This window comes from Aulostomus chinensis, chromosome 22 (assembly GCF_037954235.1).
Source record: "Aulostomus chinensis isolate RoL2024-O1b breed Wild chromosome 22, RoL_Achi_v1.0, whole genome shotgun sequence".
In the NCBI taxonomy this organism is placed as follows: domain Eukaryota; kingdom Metazoa; phylum Chordata; class Actinopteri; order Syngnathiformes; family Aulostomidae; genus Aulostomus; species Aulostomus chinensis.
The window spans coordinates 3,120,635-3,134,059 of record NC_141341.1 but is presented as its reverse complement, the minus strand read 5'-3'; the positions used below and the strand labels follow the sequence as shown (position 1 = coordinate 3,134,059).

At 45.6% G+C, this 13,425-nt stretch overlaps 1 protein-coding gene across 1 annotated transcript; it reads right to left on the bottom strand.

The window, feature by feature from the left end:
- Positions 1 to 1,370: 1,370 nt before the first annotated feature.
- Positions 1,371 to 8,912, bottom strand: eif3eb (eukaryotic translation initiation factor 3, subunit E, b). The gene is made up of 13 exons (XM_086193737.1): positions 8,753 to 8,912; positions 8,228 to 8,345; positions 7,400 to 7,517; positions 7,233 to 7,275; positions 6,451 to 6,555; positions 6,252 to 6,377; positions 5,599 to 5,723; positions 5,133 to 5,259; positions 4,950 to 5,051; positions 3,730 to 3,839; positions 3,384 to 3,486; positions 3,019 to 3,153; positions 1,371 to 1,709 (listed from the first exon to the last, which is right to left on the bottom strand). The coding sequence occupies exons 1-13, from the start codon at positions 8,840 to 8,842 to the stop codon at positions 1,671 to 1,673; spliced, it is 1,341 nt and encodes a 446-aa protein (XP_086049863.1). The 5' UTR covers positions 8,843 to 8,912; the 3' UTR covers positions 1,371 to 1,670.
- Positions 8,913 to 13,425: the final 4,513 nt, after the last annotated feature.

Here is a 13,425-nt window from a genome sequence, read left to right as displayed (position 1 = left end):
GCTGTCAGGATATCCATGCTGAAGGCTGCTGACGGAGAGGTCTGCTTGAGCCTCACTTTGTAGCCAGTCTGATTCCCAGAGTCTGACTGCAGCAGAGCGCATGAGCAGCTCGTAGTGGGCCGGTACGCGTCCTCTCTGGGCAGCCCCGGTGCCTGCAGCAGCAGGAAGAAGCAGCAGCCACAGCAACAGCAACCACAGATGGATACCAGCTGTCCCGGCACAGACCTCAGAACACGTCAGCTCTGTGAGTGTGTGTGTTGATGTGTGTGTGTGTGCACGCGCCTGTGTGTCTGTTGCACTTCACCGAGTCCTGGAAAAGTGTAAGAAAAAACAGTTTGGAGGAGTGGCCAGGAGTTACAGCGACTGGCACAACAGTCAGCCACTCCCAGGCTGAACATCAGAAGGAATCCTCGCATGGACACTCGGTGAGAAATGCACCGGCGGCACTTTCCCCTCTTTACTGCTACAGGTGTTCAGGTAATGACATGTGTGGTGGTCTCCTAGCAAGCGCGGCTCCTGCTGAGGGGCCCCTGAGCGTCAAGCTGTCACTCCCTCTCAGGGATCGGCTGCCGAGGCTCCAGTCAGGGACGGTTATTTAACACAAAAGGTCAAAAAAAAGAACATGAGCAAGGAAGCAATTCACCCAGCCGGTTTTAAATGACGCCTGCGCCCCAAAGCTACTGTGACACTGCTTCAAACAACGCACTGAAGATTGGTTTCACACCACATTTACACAAGTCAAATATTTGCTGAGGATATGCGGACATGGAGTACTGCATGTCTGAGTACTTCAGTATCAAGGAGGAGTGGTTAAACATTGACTGCACGGGGAGATGCGTGCAAACATCAGCTGAAGTTCTGCAATGAACAAAGGTTTGAAAATGAGATGAAGGCACAATCCGAGTTGGGAGTCAGACAGCATGTCAAAGGTCAAACCATCTAGGATGAGTGTCTCTCTTCAGGTCACGACACAGACTGAAAGATGAGCTTAGCTGTGTGGCTCTGAGCAACGGCTGCAGGCGAAACATAGTTGCACGTGCATTGTAGTTATTTGGACGTGATCGTGGGTAGACAGTCGTCTGGAGTAAAGGTACTTACATGACACTGCACTTCATATTCTTTTTCTTCTTGTGTTTTACCTTTTCTGTTCACTTTCTTCGCCCCACACATTCAAGCGCTAACCTAACACTGCGGCACCGTTATTTCAAGTGCCTGCATTCAAAATGTTGAGCAGAAAATTGTTTTTTTTTTTTTAAATAATTACATCCTTCTATTAGTGTGGCGGAGTGGACAGAGCGACAGCGTGCAGCACAAATCAAAACTTAGTCAACGCCGCCATCTAGTGGTCACAAAGAAAAACGAGACATCCATCCATTGGTAGAGGTAAGAGGTTGTGTTCATTTTTGACATTTTTATCGGATCACACTTGAGGAATGTAATTCAAAAGTTCCCCTCAAAAGTCAAACATTTGGGAGTGTAAACTAGGTTATGATGAGGGAAAAAAAATGTAAATATGAGAGAATACAACATGTTTAAGTGGACTAAGTAAACAAGCCAAGCTGCCTCCTCTTGCGTGATAATATATCAGAAGAACTAATACGTAACTTTAATAAAAAGCTGATAGTATTGTTACAGAAGCCATCTTCATCCTCTTGACGCCTTCTTCTGTTTTAGTAGAAACCAGAGTCTTGAGCTGCCCAGTTTGGTGTCTGTGGAAAAGGCAGACAAACGAAGGACATCGCATCAGAGGTGGCGTTACTTCATTGAGTCGCTGCGAGCGATTTGCCCTCCAATCATTCATTCAGACAAGTTTACAAAAACAAACACTGAATACCAGCTTTGATCGTTCTGAACCTGAATAAATCCAGGATTACAGCAGATTGCACATACTTGATACTGTAGACGACAGGTTGTAACACACTGGTTAGACCTGCAATGACCAGTTGCTGGCCACCTGGGGGCAGCAGATGGAGACACCAGGACATTCACAATCGATGATGCTCTTTTAAAGTTGAAACTTTGCATACCAACAGCTGCTAATGCTAACACCCGGTAGACCAACATCATCACGGCCACCTGATGATCATAAATCCAATATTCGTTCTCCTTCAGCTCCTGAGTAGAAAATCAGAGCCTTCGGCTGCTGAACGCTCCGCTGAGTTTCCAGCTGGCTGTGAATCTTCTGAGCTACTTGGTGTTTATTACCTGCAAACATCTGCCAAAGACGAAGGTAACAATGCGCTTAGATTCACTCCAACCCTCTGTGCAGCCGAGGGGCGCAGCGGCCAGCCCATCGTCCCATCACAACACAGCGAAGTTCGCCACACTTGCAGTGGAGGACTGGTTTCTCTTTTTTAGTTACAGAAAATGTGGCTCATGAGATCAAACTTGTCTGGTCAGTGTAGTTATTTTGATGCAACGACATATAAACGAGTGGCGGAGAGATTCAATTCAAGTTCAGGACGAATGAACAACTGAACTGAGAGAGTCCAGGCGTCTGTGTAGAGCAACAGTGCTGAGGTTTCCCCTCACGCCCAAACAATGTTCCACTTCCACAAAGGTTCAGGCTCACTGAGACGTGTCCTGCTGGTCTCCTGTAGCGGAACTTTGGAATTATTTCCAGTAAGAGGATTCTTTTTGTTTATTTAGACCCTCAAGGGCATTTTACCTGTCTGGAGTCTGTTGTTAGGAAAATGCAGATTAAAAAAAATAAATAAATCAAAATGATGAGATGCATAGTTTTGAGAGCACACGAAAGAGAAATATATATAGAAACACTTCTCTAGGAGAAGCTAAAGGGAGATGAGGTTTCTTTAATCCGCTACACTCATTATGGAAACAAGGTTTCTGGAGAGGAAATTACCGGGGAAAGCTGACTGCAACTTGTGAGCATGACGACAGACTGACACTTCAGAAGTGTAATGACTTCAATAAAAAATATAGCAGGAGATTTTCTCCTGAATGCGAGCAACACGGAACCCAGCGGGTCAGTGCTGTGTTCCTAGGAGTGTTTCATACCTCGTTCCTGTTGCTGTGAGCCACCCGCTTCTCTATGTTCATCGCCAGCATCTGGCTCCGGAACGACAGGCTCTTGGTCTTCTCGATCACCTGCTGGTACGGCGACACTGCGTTGTTGCCCATCACCACGTGACCCTGGGCAACAAAACCACAAAAATAAAAACTGCTCTTTTAGGAAAGAGCGGAGCATTTTGAGTCCTGACTTGATTTCGAAGCCGTTTGGTCAGAGCCAACAGGAGCAACATGAATACACCTCAGCTGCTGTAATACTACTCTGGTAGTTTTGTCAGGCTTGTTTGTGTGCAGCTCAGCGATTCACAACTCATACAACTGAAGGGGGGGGGGGCGTGAAAGCAGAGCCTCACCAGTTTGGAGTCAATCTTGGCATCAAGCCTGGCGTTACGGATGAGGTTGACGATCCACCTCTCCGCCTCCTCAGGCGTCATGTTGAGCTTGTCTGCCAGCATGCTGAGACGGGAGAGCGCGAGCAGAGGAGGCGGTGCAGTTTAGTAAACATCCTTTAGGGGAGTCTTCAGTCTTCAAAGTTTACAGTTGAATAAACTTAAGAACAACTATGAGGACATGACCACCATCTCAAACTGATAAGTCAAACCACTCAAGAACATGAATCAGCTGGGGAAAGAAAAGATCCTTTCATCCATCTCCCATCACAACTGTGCTCTCAGAGGCACGGCACCCACAGCAGCCCACCTGATGCTGATGCACTGATGGATCCGACAGAAGGTCTCGAAGATGAAGAGACGGGCGTTCTCAATGAAGTCCTCCAGACAAGCAACCAGAAAGAAATCATTCACAAGCACCTGGAAGACAAAAATGGCTGTGTCTCAGGTGTTGTCCCAGTTCCACCAGGACCAGCTCAGACTGGAAGAAGTGGCAGCAGAGGAAGACAACGGCGGCAGCAAGCACACCTACTTCCTGCGGTTTGGGTGTTCGACCTCACTGCTCTGCCACAATTTCCAGTTGTTTCCACACCGGTATTAAATGTTCCGGTCGGAACGACTCACACAGAGGGTACAGTCTCAAGGATTTGGAGATGCTGCTTCGGGAAAAAGTGGTTGTTTTGTTTGTTTTTTTAACCAAACTGCCAGTTTTAAAAGCCACACATGTTCACCAAAGCAGTAAAATATTTTTCAAGTGTACTGTCATGCATCACAGAGCTTCCAGATATACACCTCTGATCAACGGTTACGTTAGAAATAAAATGGTTACTTCTCTGCTGCAGAAACGCCAACGCGTGTTCCATGGATAGTTGTGACCTCTGTGTTTTAGTGGGAAACGTGGATCAGTGATGACGACTAACCTGAGCTCTAAAAGTCTTCTTGATACAACTGGGCACTTTCAACAAGTTGAACCATCTTCATAATCTCCAGAGGTCAAATTAATAGAAACTGTAGATTAAATTCCCCTGACAAGTCAAAGCCAGCAGAATCAATGAAAACGAGAGGACCTATTGAACTATGTCTGGATGCTTGAAACCGCGTCTGACAGGGCAGCTCAGGGACTCACAACAACTGCAGAATTCACACAAAAAAGGAGTCGCTAATTGATGAGAGACCACAAGAACGAGAGTAAAGTGGTCCCCGAGCACTGCTGCACAACTGCAGTCAGGGGTTTCTAAAGAGAAGTCAACCGGGCCCCAAATCTGACAGCTGTTACGCTTTGAAAATAAAACTGAATAAGAGTAAGAACCAGCAAATCAGGCCAGACGTGGATTTGCCGAAGCTGAATAGCTGCAAAGTTAAAATGCCCGGGACTCAGGAGATCAGAGCACCATAGCTAAGAGAAGCCTCATTCTACCCCTCAGTCCCAGGAGACAGCTCATTTTGGGACGATTCATGCCTGTGCGCCATGACAAACACACACTGTCAAGCAGGAAATATAAAGCAAAGAACTTTGGGGTGCCATCTTACCGACTCACACTCCCTCAGCTTCTTCTGGGCGCTGTCAAAGTCGAAGTTCACATAGAGACACTCCACAAACTCTGTGATTGGGTCCTTGTAAGTGTAGGACTCCTGCGGAGGGCCAACACAAGCGTGACTGATTGAAGCGGTTCTCATTACGAGGAACTGTTCTCCAAAACTGAGTGACCTCACCTGCTGAATGACTTTAACCAGGTCCTTGAGCACTTGCCTCCGCTTTCGGACGTCTTTGTTGGTGATGACTGCAGTCGTAAGGTACCGCAGAATGTGTGGGCACATTGTCTGGATGGCGTTCAGATACCTGGATCCATTATTGAAATTACTGAACACGTTTTTTGCAGAAACTTGATGCTGTAGAAGACGCACTTTTGCCCAAAGAAACTTTAAAATGTCAAAATTTAGTCCAGTATAAAAAATAAATGGTGCTTAATAACAGGATGATGTTGCCAACACAAGCAGCCCTTAATAAAAAGGTTAAAGGTTAAATCGACAACAAAGCCGACGAACATCAGTCATTTCTCTTTATGCAAGACAGAAACAAAAGTCAATGGAAACTCCCAGTAAAGAGCTCTGTAACCCAGCCACACACGCTGTCAATCATATCACGCCGGCGCTTCGCTGATGGAACAGAGTGACTCACTGAGGCTGGTAGAGGAAAAGCTCTATGATGTTGTCGCGTCCTTTCGGATGGTTGAAGAACACAAAGAGGGACCAGTGGATGAGCCAGGTCCTCTGCTGGAGTGACTGAAGAGGAGAGCTCACCGACTGAGAAGAGACAGGACATCATGGCACAGGTTATTTTCTCAGAAAAGTTAATATTGAGAATCAATACCTGGACAGAACTTTGACAGATGTTCAGGCAGGGCAGCCTGAGGTGGGGCTCAGCTTGATTTGTGATGTGAGATAAAAAGAAGAGGCTGTTCGGATCAGCTACAAATTTAAAGCCAGACAGGTTTGTCAAAGTGACAGTCAGTGTTTGCTTCAACTCTGCCCCTCTTCCACTGGTCTGCTCTGACGACACCAACTATGTCCACGCACGTGCATCTGGAGGGCCGCTCATTTCCTCGGAAGCCCTCAGTGTCCTCCGATGCGACAGCAAAGCTGAAGCCGCAGCAACTCGGGGTCACAGACATCAATACGCAAACACATTTTGAATAATTCCAATTGAACGACTGCTACACACTCAAATGGCAAAAAGGGCAAATACCACAGAAAACATGGCATCTGGAGAATAAGTTGATGCGATGGTGTCCTGAACACACGAACCTCGGTTCCTGTCGTCATTCCACTTACGTTGTTATCGATAGTCTCCCGTAGTCGTGTGAGGTCCTCCATGGCTGCTTCCCAGTTCTGCATCAGGATCTCAGAGGCCAGTTTACCCCACAGAGAGCTCAACGCGTTCCTGTCTGTTGAGGGAACCTGAGCACAGAACAACCCCGTCAGTGAGGCCGAATGAAAACAGCTTTGGTTTGGATCCCTGCGGGTTTCTTACCAGGACACGGAAGAAGTAGAGATACTCAGCTGCCCCCGAGTAGTTACCACACTCATACTGGAATTTGGCGTACCTGTACAGAGTGTCCAGGTACTCTTGACGAAACTGAATAATCATAAAAAAGGGACATAGATACTTTTTAATAAAACATAATGGAAAAAAACGTCCATAAACTTCTTACCCAAGGGGGTTAAGTTTTGTTCCAAGAGAAAAGTTTGTAATTTCTACAGAAAAATTTGCAGTAATGACATGACAAGTTTGTGTTTCTTCTCTCTGTAAATGCTGCTGTAACCATGTACATTTCCCCAGTGTGGGATCAATCAAGTTTTCTTATTCTTAAAGTACAAAGCAGCTAAATTCTATGTCTACATATAATATCTATCACTTCAACTCCCCTGTGATTCAAACTGCATGTGGCCTTGTTCTAATCAGAACCCTCAACACGCCACCTCCCCTTTCTTCAGACAGACAAGTTCTCTTTCACACAAACACACGAGGCAGAAAAAAAACATTTCTTTGTCTATCAACATGCCATTATTTGCCTGTGGGTGATGTACAAAGCATAAAGAAAAGACAGCACTGGCAGGAAAGTTGCAGGTGGTTCCTGTAACCACTGTGTGAGTAATGAGCACCTTGGTGGGTGTTTTGAATGGCGTCTGAGATTTGGATAAAACGTTGTGCTGGCTGTCAGCAGCGGCTGTTGTTATGGAAATGGAAGAACAACAACGTGATTAAAACGGGGATGAAGACGAGGAACAGCTCAAACACAAGGCTTCACTCACGTTGTGTTTCTCAGACAGGTAGTCGAAGAGCATCCTCCCATCCCTGAAGATGGAGGAAAAAACAGGAGGATGGTCAGTGTGGATGTTTGCAGTCCTCAGATGTATGAAGCCACTGACACGATGCCGAGAACACGCAACGACCAAAGCATCCGACAGGTTATTCACACCTCGTGGACTGCATCTGCCGAGTGGTCTCGGGGTCTTCAAACATCTTCACGATGGGCTCTGTCTCTGACTGGAGCTGCTTCAGCTGAGCCACCACAGTGCTCCTCTTCTCCCTCAAGGCTAAAAAGAAGTTTTTTTTTTAAATTTTTATTCATCTTTCAACAGCAGTGAATACCCGTAAAACTGAGACAGAACCATTTTGGAAAAGACAATGACGTAAACGACTGACAACAGGCTTGGCCGATTATCGGCTCACATATTCCTCATGATTCATATTATCAGTAAGGCCCAGCCAGTTTTGTTTTGTTTTAACTCAGCAATGTACCAGGAAGAGAAAGAATCTCGACTCTTCTGTTAGAAACAGTCTTCTGACCTCAGACCACGACTTTCTGCTCCACCTGAAGTGGCTAAGAGGGGGACTGAAATCAGTGCTTTCAATATTAAACGGCAAACATGTAGTTTGCAAATTCTGTCCCCAGTGACGCCGTCTGCACCGTCTATGAGAGGAGCAGGGACAGGCGAACAGCAACCGCATCAGCACTGACTGTGCTGACCGACTTATCTGACATCTTTACACTGCTTGGTCTTGCGGACACAAACTGACTGGCAGTACGATCGCACTGAAGGATAAAAAGCCATATTTTGGAAGGTGAAGCAAGTGAACTTGTGTTGCATCGCTGCGGAGAGCAGTTGATAATCTCAGCTTTTGTCTGGATTAAGCATTCACTGACCAGCTGGCATGGCTGCCATCCTCCTTGGGTGTTGACAGGGGGGTACATCTCTACTCTGCAGCCTGTTTTAAAGCCACGGCTGGCTCAAATATTACTTACAGTGAGGGATTTCCTTGTCTGGGTACAGATTTTTATACACATCCATGGCGAAATCCACCATGTTAGTGTCGCTGAGGAGATCCAGCTTCCCCTGGAGAAGTTCCTTCTCATTGTAGATCTGCATTAAACGGGAACAACGTCAATTGTTTAACTGCATGCACGCATATTCACAGCGGCGAACACACAGGAATAACCCGGCGTGAACGCTTCTCGTCCCATCACGACTACCGCAAATATTCACGTTAGAATGGCTGCGCTAAAAGGGTTATAATCGAACAATAAAACATGAGTCATTCAAACGTGTTCATCATCTAATCCTCGGGTTCAACATTCACTATTACCACAAGCTATATATAATAATTATCAGCTAAACCGGGATAGCTAGCATTGCTGCTAGCTAGCGTTAGCGCCACAGGGATGGAGCGTCACTGCTATTATCAAACTTATCCCATTTTCGGGTGGAAATGTCCGATAACAACCAGCTGGACGACATGTGGTTGGAACTCCACGCATAAATCACTTTACCTCTTTCACAGAAAGGAATTCCAAGAGGGGGAAAACCAAATGCCGGTCCAAAAAATGGGCTATTTTAGTTGTCAAATCGTACTCCGCCATCTTGGCTGGTTTCTGAAGACAACTTTATTGACAATCCAAGTGGAGACAACGTAAGATATGTCACCCCGTGTTCGGATCTATTTTGGAGAACGCAAACCAACACTGGTTTTGTTCGACAGCCATGCAGGAAGGGCTTTTCTTTCAGGTGTTCCTCCTCTCTATCGTTTGTAGGTTGCAAGTTATTTAAAAAAAAAAAAAAAAAAACAGTTTCAAAAATAGAGCTGAGAGAAATGTCTGTGTAGGTTCTCATTCATCCAGGTCATCTACGATGACCTGGATGAAGTTTACGTCTAAACTTACGTCCAGTTGACCAGATTTTACTTCGCTTCGAGCTGAGAGAAATATAATTTTGCAACTAAGGATTCAGGAAATGGTCATGGCTCCAGACAAACCACCGAAACAATGCTGCTATAATTATGTAATAAAAGGATAAAGGGTTGGAATAAAGGTTTCATTACGTGTGTGTGTGTGTGTGTGTGTGTGTGTGTGTGTGTGTGTGTGTGTGTGTGTGTGTGTGTGTGTGTGCTTGAGTGTGTGGAGAGTTTTCAGGACCAGTACATTTAAAAAAAAATCATTGTATCCTCAATGTGGCGTCCCTTTGTGTCAGATGTGACACTGAATCAATTGTCAAAATATTGTTGCACTGACAAGCCAGGAGAGAAGAGCAGGAGCTGCTGGCCGAAGCTCTGTGGCCTCCTCATCAGCAGAGGGAGGAGGCTTTTCAGAGCCTCCCGGTCTGGAGATCACAAGGTCAACTGTGCAGTTTGCAGAAACCGGCGCTAATATTCCCGTCTCACATGAAGTCTGAGAATTTGCCGACCATTAGCCAACAGTCAGGCTGCTTCTGTCTACATGCTTCAAAGAGTTAAATCGAAGCCTATAAAGCTTTGAGGGTAACTTTCAAAAACTGCTGTCTCACCACTTTGCACTGCAGTTGTCTCCAGTTTCTCAGAGGCTGCAGATCAGTGGAGACATTTTCATCCGTTTTTGAAAAGCTGGGCCATGAATCCCTGAAATCTCTGCCGAAGCACACATTCAAGCCTTCCTCTAACACAAAAAGCCCAGATGCTAATAAATGTCATTCTGCCTGGCACACGTCCCTGTTTTCTGTTTCCCTCCATCTCTCTGTCCACGCTCGAGGCTGGGATCTATCCCGACTCAATCTCAGCTGCTGGCTGCCCTCCACTTCCACTTCTTTAATGGAAAGAAGAGCCAGCTGGACTTTGGAGACGAGGCAGAGAATCTAACAAAGAATAAGAGATGCAAATCAGACAGTTTAATTGCCACCAAGAAGAACATTCCATTAAAATAGACTGCATCTAATAGCCTCTCTTGGATGATAATTCAAATTGCCATGCTTTCCACCAGGTGGTATCCTGTACCATTGCTCTCAGGAGCCCTGGAATATCAAAAGTGCCAATGGCGATGAATTTGTATGCTCTGACAGTAAAGCAGTGGAGGAGAGAGAAAACAGCAGGAACAAACAGCCTGTGGGGACTCCTACCCCTCCCTGGATGTCAGCTCAGTCTAGCACAGTCTGCTGGGTGATTTCTGCTTGTGTACTGGTAGAAACCCAATACCAGTGAATCTTTGCAGGTATTCTGGCAGTGCTGCAGTCACCAGGCAACAGTGGTAAGTCACTTCCTCACACTGCCCAGGCTTGTAAATAGGAGCCTAAAGTGGCAATAAAGATAAAACGAGGTTTAACACCGTCACTAACAAGAGTGCAGAGCCTTATTTAAATACCACAAGGACAACCTTGATGAGCACTCTGAGAGAGCAGAGAGAAGGCTGCCAAGCTCCATGTAATGATGCCTGAGAAATTAATGAAATTACTGCAGACCCATCGTCACACCTTGCACACTCGCTCATAGAGCTTCTCCCCTCTCATAGGTGCCAAGCACACACACGAAATTAAAAAATATATATATTATTTTATTATTTCTGTCTGTAGGCCATCACCCCGACGAAATCTTAAAGCCGCGATAAAAAAAAGATCTACGGAGACAAATAACTTGCAGATTTATTTTGAGAAGGGAGCAGAATTAAAGCTAACTGTTGCTAACTAAAAATAGCAACCGCTCAGGTTAGCGTCTTTGACCTCCGACAACCTGATGTTGTTAGTGTGTGACATCATTCCGAAATGAATCGCGACACATGAATTGTCTGTCTCACTGCTGCTGTTCCAACTCTGACCGCATGTGGTTCGGAGTGTCATCCTGGCAACTGGTAGACTGGATTAATGCAGCAGGAGTGAGAGCGACACCTACTGACCGGGAGGTGTGAATGGTTTCCATTGCATTAGAAAAAAACTCTTGGAACCCGGCATCATCACCCTTTGGTTTATATGGATATTTTACTGCAAAATTCAGTGTTTTTTATTCTTTTTCATTCGCTTCCAAGTCGAGTGACTCTGGGGCTCCTAATCAGTTTGAGCTAATTTATTTCTTCTAGACTGGAAATATAAGAAACGCTATTCCACCAAGTCCAATAAATTCATCCTGGTAGTTCTTGCGTGATTACGTGGACCCTGAAATCACAGGAGGTGTGACCCATGGCGGCTGCTCATCAGGGAGCCGGTTATGACGTGTGAGCAGGTGCCTTGACAGTCTCGTCGCCATAGTAACGAAACATGGATTATCTCAAGCTCATGTTCTCTCAGTGTGTCTGAACTAAAAGTACGTTTCATCCCTGGCGACAGATGAGGTGTAGCGACAGATGCGTCGTTGTTGTTTCTTTGGCCAAAACACAGTGTTTGACCAAATGTAAGCACGTTTTCACGGCCAAACCCACCCCGAGGTGCAGCTCTGACATCCCGAGCTGCCATCGTGTTTTTGTTTCTGTTTCAAGGAGCAGCGTCGTTGGTCATGGAAGGTGACGGGTCCTCTCCTCATGAATAATTTGCTGATACTGCCAATATTTTAAACTGCTTATCTGGGTTGGCAATGAGACACGCCGCAGTTCCAGGAGCGCTTCAGAAAGACACTGATCAGGTGTGGGTGGAAGTTTCAAGACTCAGCCATGACCCAACTCCAGGAAGGGGGGGGGGGGGTGTCTCAGGGGAGCACATTAAAGGATGAGATGTCAGAGCTCCTCATCTGTCGGTGATAGAGAAGTCGACAGTTGGTACCGACAGTTTCTACGCCTGCACCAGCTGCGCCCTCAGTCCCTGCTCCTCATCCTGTAAACAGTTTTGGTTCTGTTGTAAAAGGTTTGTGGGCCGAGCCAAGCCGTCAGTGTTTGAGGAGCCCAGCAACACGCCTGCTGCTACTGAGCAATCCAGACAACTGAGAGCCTCCAGCTTGTGTACCGACAGATCAGCAGAGTCCCAAGTACGACTGAACAAGAAGCAAAGACATCCTGCTGAGAATATTTGATGTCCCTGTTAGTTTTTGTTTATCTTGCTGTCTGATTTATTTCCATTCTGTCCTCCTGCAAATGTGTTTTCTGTGGTTTGAATGACTTTGATAAGTCAGTATGCTTGTCTCTTCTGCATGTCGGTTTAGGGAAGAACGCGCAGTAAATAAATACACATTCTCAGAACAATTTGTGCTCCAAATGAGACGCGGCTGAGGCAACAAATGGACTCAATTCCAGAAACCCAGAAACCCCATTTCCTCAAGACGCAAGGAGAACGGTCCTCGTCACTACCTGTTAATCCCAATGATTCCTCCAAGACTGTTGTTTTCTCTTACTTATTTTTTTTTTTTACTGAGGAATGCCGATCCTTGTGGCTCCAGTTGTATGAATGTCAATCATTTATCTGGTATATTTCCTGCTGAATCTGATTTTGATGCAGGCCAAGGCGAAAGCCGTAAAAACCTTTAAAATGAAGGACAATTAGTAAATCACACTGGCGTATAAAATCAATGCGGTAAATGCACTGCACTGTACATGACGCTCTGCGTGCATTGTTGCATGTCAGTCTGCATTCATGTTAAATGGAGCCCATCAAATCTTGGGTTAGTGGTGCTTTCGGGCAGAGTCATGAGTTGAAGACATAGAAGATCCCCACGAGGACAGTCTGTGTCCAGGAAAACATGCAGAACCAAGAGAGAAGAGAATAAAGAGGACTGGTTTCAATCAACACAGGGGAGATTTGAAATAAAAAGAATTAACATGTCATAGTAACAATCAATAATCTTCCACATCTGCAACTCACAACAATTAAAACAGAATTATGAATCTTCATCGTACTGACAACATGAATACTACACCACATTGTCACTATTTGCCATGTGGAAGTTTTAGTTTAGGTTTTTCAAGTCCTAAGTGAAGTCAGGCAAATGAGGAGTCTGAAACTTTGCCCTCACCACAGATGTCGACCTCATGGTGGCGCAAGAGGAAAACAGGCTCGGCCGCCGTCGGCTCATCATCGGAGAGCCTGTAACGGATTTTCTAGATTTAGAGATTTTCATTGGCTGTAAAATGTTGCCAAGGGAACTAAATGAAATGTCACCAAAATGACAATCCAATTATTGTTACGACTCATCGCTAAAAGGAATCAAATGTTGAACTCACGTGGGACGAAAAGTCAGGGGGGACAAGAGGTTTCTTTCCTAAATATCATGGCAGCCTACCTT